Source organism: Artemia sp. Qi Xiang Cuo, chromosome 10, assembly GCF_049724085.1.
Source record: "Artemia sp. Qi Xiang Cuo chromosome 10, ASM4972408v1, whole genome shotgun sequence".
Lineage (NCBI taxonomy): Eukaryota > Metazoa > Arthropoda > Branchiopoda > Anostraca > Artemiidae > Artemia > Artemia sp. Qi Xiang Cuo.
Genome location: NC_142803.1, coordinates 54,105,598 through 54,120,356, shown reverse-complemented (window position 1 = coordinate 54,120,356; position 14,759 = coordinate 54,105,598). Strand labels below are relative to the sequence as shown.

Sequence of the window (14,759 nt, the reverse complement as noted above, 5' to 3'; positions counted from 1 at the left end):
AAGGCCATTTTACAGTCACACTTGCCGATAAAATCGAAATTACGCACGACTACAGCGCCAATTATTTTTCCCATTCATAATTTCTCAAGTTTGAAGATTGTTCAACTTTCGAGCGTAAAATTAGTGAATGACCAATCAGAGTCAGGATTTAAGGCATAATTTTCAAAACTAGAAAAGATGGAAACTTAGAACAGCAGTTCTTCTATCTTTGACAGGAATCTGACAAAAGTCAAGAAGACCTGGTATTAGTAGAGATCGGAAAACATTAGTGTTGGGGCAAACTCTTTAAACTAATTTCTTACATTTTCAATTTTCCCCTTCTTAAACACAAGTGTGACGCTGAAATAAAGAAAAATATCATCTCATTCATAAAATTTGGCTTTTTTTCATCGATACATATGGCTCGGGCATAATAGTTATGTCTATTCATCAAGAGTAAAGTGGAAAAAAGGGCTGAAATCAAAATTCAACAAAACTACATCGTCATTTAAATATGCACCCCCTTCGTAATTTCCCAAGTTAAACAATGTTAAACTTTCACGAACAAAATTCGGAACTGACCAATCAGATCCTAGATTTACGGAAGAATTTTAAAATAATCAAAACTAGAAGCATAGATTAACAGTATTCCTGTCGACCAAGGCCGTACCCGGAGGGGGGATTAGGGGGGTTCGCCCCCCCCCCCTCGAAATGTTTGTCTGACTTGTAAAAATTAACAAAAATGGACATAAACAAATTTTGTATGCGTTTTTCAAGTTTTTTTTTGTGTTAACCCCCCCCCCCCCCCCCCGAAGTTTTTTTTAGTGAAACCCCCTCGGAAAAAAAAATCTTAGGTACGGCCTTGCTGTCTACTAGGCAAATCAAGCAAACGATGCAAAGACTTGGCATTAGTATAAAATGATTAGGAACAACTTAGTATCGAAACATGCTTTTAAACCAACATTTGTCATGTCAAAAGAATATTACTTTTTCGTATTTAAAACAATAAAATCAAAGAAAACATTTGTCGTTCATAGAACTTGATTCTTACCGACATACTTGAGTATGATGGGACTTGGAAATAATGCCCAAAACACAAGATAGTCACACATACCGAGAAAAAAGAAGACTTCTGAATGACTCATGATTTTCCTTGATTTTAACTTCACACTTATATTGCCGAAACAGAAAATAAATAGGGCAGGAAATGGGTTTTAAAAGCATCCTTTCATTTCACACTTGTGCCATAGAAGCAACAAAAAAGGATAGGAAAAGGGTTTAAAAAACATCTTTTAACTTCGTACATAAACTACAGAAACATAAAATAAAAAGGACAGGAAACGGTTGATCCGTTGATTTTTGAATTAAAATCAACTTGATGGAAGTAATGATAGACTTGAGAGCCATGGCAAAATTGAGCAAAGATAAAACAGATAATGTCATTGAGAAACTATTTTGAATTAAAATCCACTTGGAGGAAGTGATGAAAGGCTTGAGAGCCATGGCTAACTGGATTTAAGCCAAGACAGATAGTCTCAGTGAGAGGCAAAGCTATCACAGCCCTTTTTGCAGCCCCTTGCCAGCTATTGTCTAATAATGCTATGTCTTCAAATCTTTCACCCTAATCATCTTATCTTGGGTTCACATATATGATTTTTTTATGTAAAATATCGCATTCAAAACTACTACTACTACTACAACTACTAACAACTCGACCTTGTGAATATATTGAATCGTTTAGTGTTAGGCAGTTTTTTTCCCTTGTAGGATTTCCCCTATGAGCAGCCAAGCTCTATTCTGCCACAACGCCCGTGTTGCAGCATTTTAATGAGATTTTCTAATGAAGTTTCAAGCAGAATGTTTATATCTCAAATCTTTTTACAATCCATATTCTATTTCTATCTATCCATTCTATGAATATACGTGTTCTTAGATGTTACAAAACACATCCCTGTATCTAAAACAAAAAAACATAGGTACAATAGTCAAATATATTGAAAGGTCATATCTGTGAATCCAACTACAAAAAAGTCTATGTATCTTCAGGTAAATTAGGCTTGTCTAATGTTTCACGTTTGGGCAGTTTTTTACCGTGTATCCTCAAATGAACAGTCAAATTAAAATTTCTTGAAAATCTCTTCAGACATATTTTACATTCGTATGGCTTTTCCCTGGTGTGAATTCTTCTGTGATCCTTCAAATGCGACCCTTGACTGAAGCACTTTTTACACTGTGAACATTCATATGGTTTGTCACCAGTATGGGTCCTCTTATGTGCAGTCAAATTACAACTTTTAGCAAACCTCCTCTGACATATTTTACATTCATATGGCTTCTCCCTGGTGTGAACTCTTAAATGATCCTTCAAATGCTGCCCCTGACTGAAGCACTTTTTACATTGTGGGCATTTATATGGTTTATCACCAGTATGCGTCCTCTTGTGTCTAGTTAAATTTGGTCTCATAGCAAAGCTTATTTTGCAGTATTCACACTGATATGGTTTTTCACCTGTATGAATCCTTGAATGATCCATTAACGCTCGTTTATTGGAAAATGTTTTACTGCAAACATCGCAATCATAGATCTTTTCTACAACTGAGGACAGTACTTTCTGCAGCTGAATGACAGGATTCTCTATCTCTTCTTGTCTGGCATCATACATTCCAGAAATCGCTTCCAATTTGATGAAACTGAAGCTTCTCATCTGATCTTCATCTTCTTCTATCCGTGGTTCATGGGTTTCTGATTCTGAAGCTAATTCTATTTCTTCCTTTACACGCAACTCCGGATAGTCAGTCGTATAAGATGGTTTGGCTGATGACATATTCAAATCTATAATAATGAAAATAATCTTCAGACTATCAAAAGTAATACCAACAAATTCTTATTTTAGCCGGCAACTTTTTAAGAAGGCAATGTAGAAGCAACTGTTCCAGCAAATCTTAATAGATACTGAGCAAGTTTTTTTTTTTGGCAAAATAATTTGCTTTTAAAATTAATGTAAAAAATGCCGTTTTATCTCCCTCCCTTTCCATAAGAAAAAAAAGACATGACCAAATACCCATTGCATATAAGCATGATCAAGGTAACTATATAGAAACTATACACATGTACGTATAGAAACTGGATTAACAAAAAGAAGGTTCTTTATTGGAAATTGTCGAATCTTGTTGTTCTAGATATTAGACAATTAATGGTAATATTTCTTTTTCAATTCAAATTTTTAAGTCCTGTCATTTTGGTCTCTTCTTTAAGGGTATTGTCAGTTTCAATTAAGATTTATAGAAAGTACAGAACAACGTTGCCAGTTTTAGGCCAAAGAATAAGCAAGTATTTTCATTGACTTAAAGGTTCACTGAAGGCATTTTGGTCCTTTACACAGTGGAAAACCGTAAGAAGCAAAAACTTTTTTTCGGGCCCAAAAAGAAACCTTCTTATAGCTTATTTTGCAAAGTATGTAATGGAAATTTGCCTTATCCAAAGTTTTTACTTAATGAATCCTTATAAATTCAGTAAGGATTAATAGTCTTACTATGGTATCATCCTATGCACCAAATTTATGGGTCTGAAATCTATGGAGCTAGTTGTTGAGGAGGCAGAGCGCATTGAGAGCTGTAAATAACAATCTATATTTTCGAAGACAATATTTTATCACATGAAACTGATCGAGATATCCATTTTTGGTCCTTTGATGTAATGAACTCTGTTACAACACAGTGGATTGGCGATCTACTTGGCGACGCGAGGTTCGGGGCTCGATTACCATAGCCAAAAGGACGGGCCCCAGTGCTGTTACCTCTCCCTCTAATACAATAATCCAGCGACTGGAACGTTGATTAGACGACGTATGCACCATCAAGGGCTCTGGAGCATCTTTATCTTTTTATTATACTGATATCATATTACATCAGGACATGTAGTCACTTTAAAAGATGGCACTGCCCGAAGGAAGAGTATTTTTGCCAGAAGGCCCAATAATTCTAATATCTTTGATTCGCTGAAAATTTGCAAAACCTACACATATGTGGCATCAAATAGTTTCTTACTGAGTTTCTTACTCGACATACCTCGGGAGACTTTGAAGATGTATTTCGGTATTGAAAAACATTTGTATTCCTATTTTGCCTCAAAATCAAAATTCTGCAAGAGTAACCTGTTGTATTTGATGAAGTTCCACTGGCCTGAGCAATCCAGTCAAACCTGAGCTCCCTGAAGTTATTCAACAAGAGTAATGAGCTTTAGGAAAAATAAACAGCGTCAATATCTGACACAACTAAACAGTAAATAGACTCCATATCTCATTATCACTAAATTATTCAGAACGCAAAAAAACTATTTATGTTTCTGGGTTAAATGGGAAGTTACACCCCTTCTCCTTCAATACATCGATGAAGTGCGGGGTGACACACACTAATTTACAGATAGTGTGGGATTCACTGATGATACACACCTAGTTTCTACCATAGTTCCGATCGAAGGCGTACCCAGGATTTTTGCTGGGAGGAGGGGGAGGTGGTCAAAAACCTTACAAAATACATTGACAATATGCTTATATAAATTTTTGTTACTTTTTACGAGTCAGAAAAAAAATTCGGGACGGGGGTCAAACCCAGTCAATTCAGTGCATCAAAGCATGCCAGCCATAACATGGTTAAACACTATCGTTGTATTTTGTTGGAATGCAGCAAATTATTTAGTGTATACCCAAACAATACATGTAAGTATTGTGACGGTTTTAAAGTAAAAAAAATATAATTATTAATATATATTATATTATATATTAATACACGCTCTAGATGCAATTCTAACTAATCTGAATAATTTTTACAGTTCCCCCTCAGCCTTGCCTCCATTAGGTGGGAGCCATCATCTTTCCCTCCTACTGTCCCCCTCTTTTAATTTTAAGCATTCATTCTCAGTAACTTATGGCTCGTACCCCCCCCCTCCCCCTTCAAAATGCTGGCCCTCTTTCTTTTGGAACGTGGCTGAGTACTGAGGATTAGTCTCATATTTATAATTTGCACAATCTTGATGAATAAATCACTACCTTTCACATAAAGCTAAATAATAAATATCTAACTTATTTCCCAGAAAACTGGTTTGAAAAGCGCTCCAGAGACAAACCATTCATTAATCAGCCAATAAAAATGCTAATTAGAAAAAAAATTGAATCTTTTCAGAAATGTTAAACTGGATGAAGCTAATAAACTAAAAAAAGCAATTAAAAAGGAAATAAGTAAATCTGTCCGATCCTACTACATGAATAAGGTTGAAGAATTGTTTACGAATAAACAAAAAAATCGGTTCTCCGAGGTAAAAAATTCGTGTGGTAGGAGTCTAGACCAGCTTTATTTTAACCTACCCGAATTCCCAGAAGTTAGTGCTAATAATCTTAACAAGTTCCTTGCTTCTATCGTCCAGAGCCTTCCGGCATTTTCTTATCAATCACCCACTGATGATCTCCCACCTGTTTTCTCCTCCATATCTCCGTCTGAGATCAAAAGAAGAATTGGGAAACTACGAAAAACAAGCGTCTGCCCTTTAGATATCCCGTTTCCTCTCATTAATGCTTTCAGTGACTTCCTTTCAAAGTCATTCAAAGCCCTTGTCTGTTATTTTCAATGAGATTACTGAGTCTGGCCAATATCTGCAAATTTGGAAACAGGGTTTCATAACCCCATTGAAAAAGAAAAATGGAAAATCTGGTTTTGAAGGTGTTCGTCCTGTTTCATTCACTATATTCTCTGAACTATATGAAGGATTCCTTGCAGATTGGCTAAAAGATAAAAATCCTACTTCTTACTGACCTGAGACAATTCGTGAACCTCAAATCCCTTCTACTTCCCATTACCCTGTTATTCTTATTGACTCAACTGGGAAAATTCTCGAAAACCTAACTGCTGGCTAAATTTAATTTCCATTGACCTTCAAAAAGCATTCGATCTTGTTAACCACAATATTTTAGTTGAAAAACATGTAACTGATTTCAACATTGATTCTTTCCTGGTTAAATTGGTTGCCTCCTAATTATCCAACAGATCACAGTTAGTCAAATATCAGAATCATTATTCCAGCCCCCTCCCGGTCCACATTGGAGTACCCCAATGTATTCTCCAAGGTCCCTCCTTTATCTGTTATGACAAATAGCCTTGCTAAGGAATTTTCTGACAGATGGAAATTTGTGAATGACCTAACGGTTGTTGAAACCTACTATAGAAAATTAGTAAGCAACCCTATGAGCATCCTCAATGATAATGCTGACGACGCTGTGGACTAATACATGAGAGTAAACCCCTCTAAATGTATAATAATGCCAATATGTTTGCTTAAAACCTCACCCCTTTTCTCAACCCTATTCCCCCAAATATTTCTGTATCTTCCTTTAAATTACTTGGGGTTACAATTTCCTCTAATTTAAAGTAGGATATCCAATTTAAAGATATTGTCTCATACAGCTAATGCGTTCATGTCTATCCTTAAGCTCTTGAATAAATTTAACTTTCCTCTATCCCATTCTTTAAGGATCTATACTTCCTTTGCCCACCCGCATCTTGAATACGTTTGTCCAGTTTGGAATCCTGGCATCTCCCGTGATGAATCAGAAAAAATGAATCCATTCAAAAAAGAGCCCTGAGAATAATTTTTAAAGAAGGTAAGTTACCATACTCGCTCCTTCTAAAAAAAACAGCCTGGAAACTCTTGAGCACATGAGAGGAACGTTGTGCTTCTGTTTTGCAAAAAGTACAATAATAAACCTTCGCACGGAGAAGATTTTCCTGAAAAGACACACATCACTGATAGCGCCTGCCACGTGCTCGCTAGTTTTCCTTTTTTTTTATTTTTCGGTACTATGGATACCCAAGTTTTATGTCCGTTTGATTGTTTTGTTCTTTCCCCCTTTTTATATGTTCTCTTTTAAAGTTTTTTAACGTATATTTTATTTCACTCCTTTTTAGCCTTTTTTTTACCTTTTTAACTTTCCGACATTACGCCGTTTAATATTTTTGACTAATGAATGGTTTTGCCATTCTGATATTGTTGTTTTTTGGTCATTTTTTTTTACCAGTTTTTTAGTTGTTGTGCTTTTTTATTATTATTTTTTTTGGTTTTATGACTCCGAAATACGAATCCAGCGCTTCGGGGCTTGTGATAGAATTTTTTTGAAATAAATATCTTATCTTACATCCAATTAAGAAAACAAATAAATATAAAATGCAATGGCCCTTTAAAATATACAACCCGAAAAGTAGAAAAATACTAGCATCTATATTCTTGCTATATTTGAAACTAAATGCATAACATAGTAAATATAGAGAACAATATGCTTCCACCCGAATCATATTGTAGTCAGCCCCCTTCGCTTCCCAAATTTCTGGATTCATAACTGAACCAACATTGTTGCATTTAACTATTTTGTTGCATTTAACCATCAGTTGCGCAATCAGAAGTAGAAATTTAAACGATAATAACTTATTTTGGAATCCTTTACCAAAACTTATTTGTTCCTAAGCATTCTTTATTCATATTAGGTCCTGATGTCTGCTCATTCCACTCAATAAAGAAGTCTACCTGCTATTTACTTTTCAGCTGGTCCATACCCCCCCCCCCAAAAAAAACATAGCCTATGGGATAAATTTCTATTGACAGTATCAGCCATGTGAGTTTCGTTCTATTAACATATGTGGCTTCTTCTTTTGGCTCCTTCTTCTTCTTCTTCTTCTTCTGTGGCTCCTACTTTAGACCCGTCACTGTTCGTGTTTTTCTCTGGTGCTATATAACTCCCACCTTCAAGACACGCTATACAGACTCTTCTGTTCACTTAACAAGTTTTGAATTTCAACTGTAGAATAGCATGGTTAGCAATCACAGACTTAAATGTTTTTCCTAGTTACTGAACATAAGATTTAAATGAGTTTAATACCACCCGTAGTTACATTATTTTAAGTCCATACGCCGGAATCGGGGTATTGCAATGTTTGTGGGATTGAGGTTTGGAGAAATGGCAGTCCCAAGGGCCCTCCCCTTCTCCCCCTCCCCCTCGCAAACCTGATTATATTTTCAACTATTTTCTTTTTGTTACTAGGCAATCAGTCTTGGATTTAAAGGTTTAGCCTGGGATTTGATTATCTACTCGCGTAACTTCATTAATTTTCAGGGTTCTGACGATCCCACTCCTTTTCACTTTTGTGGGCTTCGGAGCAGAAGAGAAAAACACCGGTCTATACTAGAAACACTCACTGAACACGAAGCAGATTTAGATATTCTCGACGAGGTATGTTTCAAATTATTTGTATTTTGGAATACCAATGAACGTAAATTGACAAAATCAAGGTTTCTTTTAGAATTATATATTCTAGAATAAATCCAATGACAAAGGACATAGGGTCATCAGCGAGTGTCCCTATGGCCTGTGAAATTGGGTCTCAATTTTTTCTTCTTCAACTCTGACATACTTAAAACAGAAGCAAACCCAACATTCGTCGACATGAATCTCGCAACCAGCAGAAAATATGAGCTTAGTCAGAATACGGTAGCTACAAAATGTAACCGCAGCTGCAAATCCCTGTCAGAATAGAACCCCTCAGAAAAGTGTCCCCTTATGCAGGGAAAAACTTATCTTTTACTGTTTCTAATTGTACCCAATACAATACGTTCCAGCAAACCGGACAGCTGATATTAAGACTATTTACATAAAAATATACGATACCTTTGTCATTTACAGCAGTTGAACCCTGTTCGGAGAAGCCAGAGACAGTATCAATCGGAGGAGAAATATAGGACGAAGCAGGCAAAGACATATCTTCACAAATAGGTGGCATAACAGAATCTGTAGGTTCAAATAGGCCTTCACTGTGGCGTGCTGCTGTATCTTCAATTTCTGAAAAAAGAGAGATGGACCTGGCCAATGTTTAAAAATAATGTTTATTTAACTTTGTTTTTGAACTAGAAACTGAATATATGTATCCTATGGAATTTTTTTGGACAAATTTAAAAAAGTAATTGGAAGGTTCTCTTGTAAAAAGGAAAACGAAAACAAGACAGTGCATACCCCCTTCCAAAGCAGAAACAAGGCTACTGTCCCAGCCTCTCCTCTAAACTAAATTTCAAAGTATCCTCGCTAAATAGGTACGTTTCATATGGATTACCTTCAAACGATTTCTATTTCATTTTCTACTGTAGTCATAGGGAAGATTTTTTTAGGTTCCTTGGAATACAGTTTGCATGTGTTTTGTGTTTTGCATGATAATTTCTAATATTTCTAGGCAGTAGAGGTAATATTTCTAGGACTGTCTCTATTTCTAGAGAAAGTCCTAGCTGAATGGTTAGCGCACTAGACTTAAAATGCTTAGAACAGGGGTTCGAGCCCTGGCGTCGCTGGTTATCTAGTTTGGATTAGGGGTCAGCGGTGTGACTCTTTAAGCTCAGCCAGAGTAGTATCAGATCTAAATGGGTACCTGGAGAAATCTGGGGAAAATGCACAGGAAGCGTCGGATGATTTGCCCCGCAACCATGCATTGCATACCTGGCCGAAGGCAGTGAATCAGGAGATTGGTACCTGTGCAACGCAGACGCGAAATATTTTCTGATCGTTTCTAATCAAGGAACGAACATACACACGAATCATCATTTTTTTAGAGGAAGCAGGAGGACCGAAATTTGAATAAACGCTAAAACCAGTGGAATATACGAAAAACAAAAGAACTCACACAGATAAATCGTAAGGTCATTCATATTTCAAGGGAGGGGAAAGGGTGAGTCTAAAAAACCAAAATCATGGACATGAGCCATAAGCAAGACATGATTTTTCATCAAAATTCTAAAGAGGAAATAGAAAATCAGCAAAAAACGACAAAAAATGAATGGAATGATTATATATATATATATATATATATATATATATATATATATATATATATATATATATATATATATATATATATATATATATATATATATATATATATATATATATATATATATATACATATATATATATATATATATATATATATATATATATATATATATACATAAATATATATATATATATATATATATATATATATATATATATATATATATACATATATATATATATATATATATATATATATATATATATATATATATATATATATATATATATATATATATATATATATATATATATATATATATATATATGTATATGTATATATATATATTATATATATATATATATATATATATATATATATATATATATATATATATATATATATATATATATATATATATATATATATATATATATATATATATATATATATTTGGATTCCGAAAATCTCATTCTACTAGTCATGCAGTGCACCACCTTCTTGATGTTTTAAACAATGTATTCGAGAGCGGCTCTACTCCTTTAACTATTTTTATTGATTTTAAGAAAGCTTTTGATACTGTTGATTTTGAGCTGTTGTTAGTTCACCTCGTCCTGTACTATGTGGAGTACCGCAAGGTTCTGTGTTAGGTCCGCTTTTATATTTAATTTATGTTGACACATTACAGTTTTACATTCCTGATGCCGCCATAACATCCTTTGTGGATGACACAGCTATAACGATTGCTGGAAAGGCTTTGAGTGAGCTTGTTCCAAAAGCAAATAAAGTACTACTTGAACTGCATATTTTTACTAGTCTTAGTTGCTTAGCAGTGAATGTGAGTAAAACTAATTACATGATTTTTAGTCGTACTGGAGTTATTGAAATGTTTTCGGTTTGGTTAATTTTAATGGTACAGAGATTAAGCAGACATTTGATACAAGGTATCTTGGTTTTCAGATTGATTGTAATTTAAATTGGAAAAAACATAGTGAAATTGTATCGGTGAAAGTTACGCGGGGCTTAGGGCTGATTCGTAGATTTAAACATGTTTTTCCTGTTTCAGTTTTGAAAATTTTATATAATTCACTTATTCATCCTTACATTGTATTAAATAAAAAAAACAAGTTTTTTAAACTGAAAGTAAGGAGCGACATTAAAACTTAAAACGAACAGAAATTATTCCGTATATGAAAGGGACTGTCCTCTCCTCAACGCCTCGCTCTTTACGCTAAAATTTTTTATTGTTTTAAAAAATAAAGTTGTGAGACACAGTCAAACTTTAGCGTAAAGAGCGAGGCGTTGAGGAGGGGACAGTCTCTTTCATGTACAGAATCATTTCTGTTCGTTTTAAGTTTTAATGTCGCTCCTTACTTTCAGTTTAAAAAAATTGTTTTTTTTAATTTAATTTTTGAACGTTTTTGAATAAATGCAGGTTTTGATCTTGGCTCACCGTACATGAATAATTAAAGCAAAATTTTCATATTAATTTACTTTTATTTAGTTAAATGGCTTTCTCGAAACTTGTTTAATTTTATTTACGAACGTTTTTATTAGTAATAAATATACGTATATGAAAAGGGACTGTCCTCCTCAACGCCTCGCTCTTTACGCTAAAGTTTTTTATTGTTTTAAAAAATAAAGTTGTGAGACAGAGTCAAACTTTAGCGTAAAAAGCGAGGCGTTGAGGAGGGGACAGTCCCTTTCATATACGGAATAATTCTCTGTTCGTTTTAAGTTTTAATGTCGCTCCTTAATTTCAGTTTAAAAAACTTGTTTTTTTTATTAAATTTTTGAACGTTTTTGAATAAATGCAGGTTTTGATCTTGGCTCACCGTACATTACTAATTAAAACAAAATTTTCATGATAATTTTATTTTATTTAGTTAAATGGCTTTATCGAAACTTTTTTAATTTTATTTACGAACGTTTTTATTAGTAATAAATATACGCAACTTACGAATTTACTTAAGTAACGAACTTCTATATTCATATATTTTTAATTTGTTTATTAGGGAATTCGCCCCCTAGTCAATACCTTGCTCTTTAAGCGAAAGTTCGAATTTTGTTCCAATTCTTCAAAAATGACCGCTTAATCATAAAGGCAGTTAATTAGAATAAATAGCTCTTATGAAAGTACTAAAAAATCTTTGGCTTAAAGGGCGAGGTATTGACTACGGGGTGAACCCAATAATATATGTAATATTTTCTGTTCGTTTGAAGTTTCGATTTTGCTGCTATTGCAGTTGAAATACTTGTTTTTTTATATTAAATTTCTGATCTTTTTTAAATAATGCTGGGAAGTCCGGCGTCCCCTTTATAGCAATGTCCCTTCCCCCATGAAAACTTCCTTCATGGAAAGATCCTCCCACATAACCCCCCACCCACCCCTCTCCCCCACTACCAGGAAAAATCAGTAGAATGGCCCCTATTGACACGATCCCTCACCCCTGCTGCCACCTATAACTTTTTTTTAACACCAACTATGGGCATAGAGTCCCTAGGGGAGATGGATTTCTGAGAAATTGATTGCGTAATCAAAGTGTGTCAATTGATTTACATAATCGCTAGGGGGAATTATTGATTCACGAAGGGGAAATTAAGAAACACTAAGGCTTCTTTAATCTTAGGTCTGAGGGATAAACGTTCTTTAGGTCAGAGAGAAAAATTAATATTCTATTTTTAAATAGGGCTTCATTGATCTTTAGTGTCAGGAATTATAAATGACATCACTTGTTATCTTGGAATTATGCGGGAGTCTAAAGAGATAGAAATTCTATTTTTAAATACGGCTTCACGGAGCTTTAAGTCGGAGAGATAAATTGATATTCTAACGAAACCCTAATAGTTTAGCTAGGAAAATTTATGAGATGAAGAGAATAACGTAGGAAAGGGTTTCCTAGAAATTTGAAATCTGAAAGCGCAGAGATGCCAAAAAACAAAAGGAACACACAGAAATTACTTTTTGGGGATTATTTGGTCGAAACGGTTTTAGACAGCTTATGGGATTATTCACTTGTTATCTTGGAATTATGCGGGAGTCTAAAGAGATAGAAATTCTATTTTTAAATACGGCTTCATTGATTTAAATAATCGGCGGGGAAATTATTGATTCACGAAGGGGGAATTAAGAAACATTATGGCTTCTTTAATCTTAGGTCTGAGGGATAAACGTTCTTTAGGTCAGAGAGAAAAATAAATATTCTATTTTTAAATAGGGCTTCATTGATCGTTAGTGTCAGGAATTATAAATGACATCACTTGTTATCTTGGAATTATGTGGGAGTCTAAAGAGATAGAAATTCAATTTTTAAATACGGCTTCACGGAGCTTTAAGTCGGAGAGATAAATTGATATTCTAACGAAACCTTAATAGTTTAGCTAGGAAAATTTATGAGATGAAGAGATTAACGTAGGAAAGGGCTTCCTAGAAATTTGAAATGTGAAACCAAAGAGATGCCAAACAAAAGGAACACGCTGAAATTACTTTTAGGGATTATTTGGGCGAAATGGTTTTAGACAGCTTATGGAATTATTTCGACGAAACAGTTAGAGACATTTTAAAAGATGATTTAAAAGATGGTTTTAGAAGAGGTTTTGAGTGTGGTCGTTATAATACACAAGTTCCATTTGAACAGTGTTGTGAGGTCCTCTACCCCAACCCCAAAGGGTTCCGATCGCCATACCCCAATCCCAAAGGGTTCCAATCCCTCTACCCCAATCCAGAAGGAACCCCCCGGTCCCCAAAGACCCCCGAGCCCCCAAAGACCCCCCCAAACCCCCAAAGGCCATCCCCGGGCCCCCAAAGGCCCATCGAGCTCCCAAAAGACCACCGGGGTCCCAAAGGCCTTCACCCGGTCTCCAAATGTCCCCCAGGCTCCCAACTGGCCCTCCAGGACCCCCAAAGGCCCTCCACCGGTCCCCAAAGGTCCCCCAGGCTCCCAAAGGGACCCCCTCCCCTCCCTCTCCATCCTCTCCTCCCCCTCCTCACCGTCCCCTCCCTCCCCTCCTCCCAATCCCCTCCCCTCCTCCCCTCCTCCCATCCCCTCCCCCTCCCCTCCTCCCCTCCCCATTTTTTTAATATTTTTTATGCATTGAGACACAGAAGGGCACCCTCCCCCCCCGGCCCCAAAGGTTCACAGGGCTCCCCCCCCGCCCCCCAGACCCCCAAAGGCCCTCCCCGGGCCCCGTCTTTCGTTGATGTATGTTGTCTGAAACCTATAGTTTGGGATGAGTAGTTTGCTATTTTTGGACTTTTTCTGAGCTAGGTTTCTTAGCCTTTCATAGGTATGTGTTGTCTGAAACCTATGATTTGGGATGGGTGGTTTTGCTATTTTTGACTTTTCTGAGGCTGGATTTCTTAGCCTTTTCATAGGTCTGGTGTTGTCAGAAAATTATGATTTGGGATGTGTAGTTTGCTATTTGGACTTTTCAGAGCTGGATTTCTTAGCCTTTCGTAGGTGTTTGTTGTCTGAAACTTCTAGTTTGGGATGAGTAGTTTGCTATTTCAGACTTTTATGAGCTAGGCTTTCCTAGTATATCGTAGGTGAATGTTGTCAGAAAATTATGATTTGGGATATGTAGCCCACTATTTCTGGGCTTTTCTGAGCTAGATTTCTTAGTCCCTCATAGGTGTTTGTTGTCTGAAACCTATAGTTTGGGATGAGTAGTTTGCTATTTTTGACTTTTCTGAGCTAGGTTTCTTAGCCTTTCATAGGTGTGTGTTGTCAGAAACTTATGATTTGGGATATGTAAGTACTATTTTCATTTCTAAGAGCTAGATTTCTTAGCCTTTCATAGGTGTTTGTTGTCTGAAGCCTATAGTTTGGGATGAGTAGTTTGCTTTTGGACTTTTCAGAGCTGGATTTCTTAGCCTTTCGTGGGTGTGTGTTGACTGAAACTTATGATTTGGGATATGTAAAT

The 14,759-nt window shown here is 35.6% G+C and overlaps 1 protein-coding gene across 4 annotated transcripts in view; it reads right to left on the bottom strand.

Moving 5' to 3' along the window:
- Positions 1-1,949: 1,949 nt before the first annotated feature.
- Positions 1,950-14,759, bottom strand: part of LOC148947899 (uncharacterized) — a 38,976-nt gene continuing 26,166 nt past the window's right edge. For 3 of the 4 annotated variants that reach the window (XM_089095528.1, XM_089095530.1, XM_089095529.1), the window contains exons 3-4: positions 8,687-8,857; positions 1,953-2,811 (exon numbers count right to left, since the gene is read on the bottom strand). In XM_089095528.1, coding sequence (XP_088951654.1) covers positions 2,012-2,811; positions 8,687-8,857 — 971 coding nt within the window. In that variant the 3' untranslated portion in view covers positions 1,953-2,011. Of the gene's footprint in view, positions 2,812-8,686; positions 8,878-14,759 lie in introns of all 4 variants that reach the window. The other variant, XM_089095531.1, reaches the window with a different exon arrangement.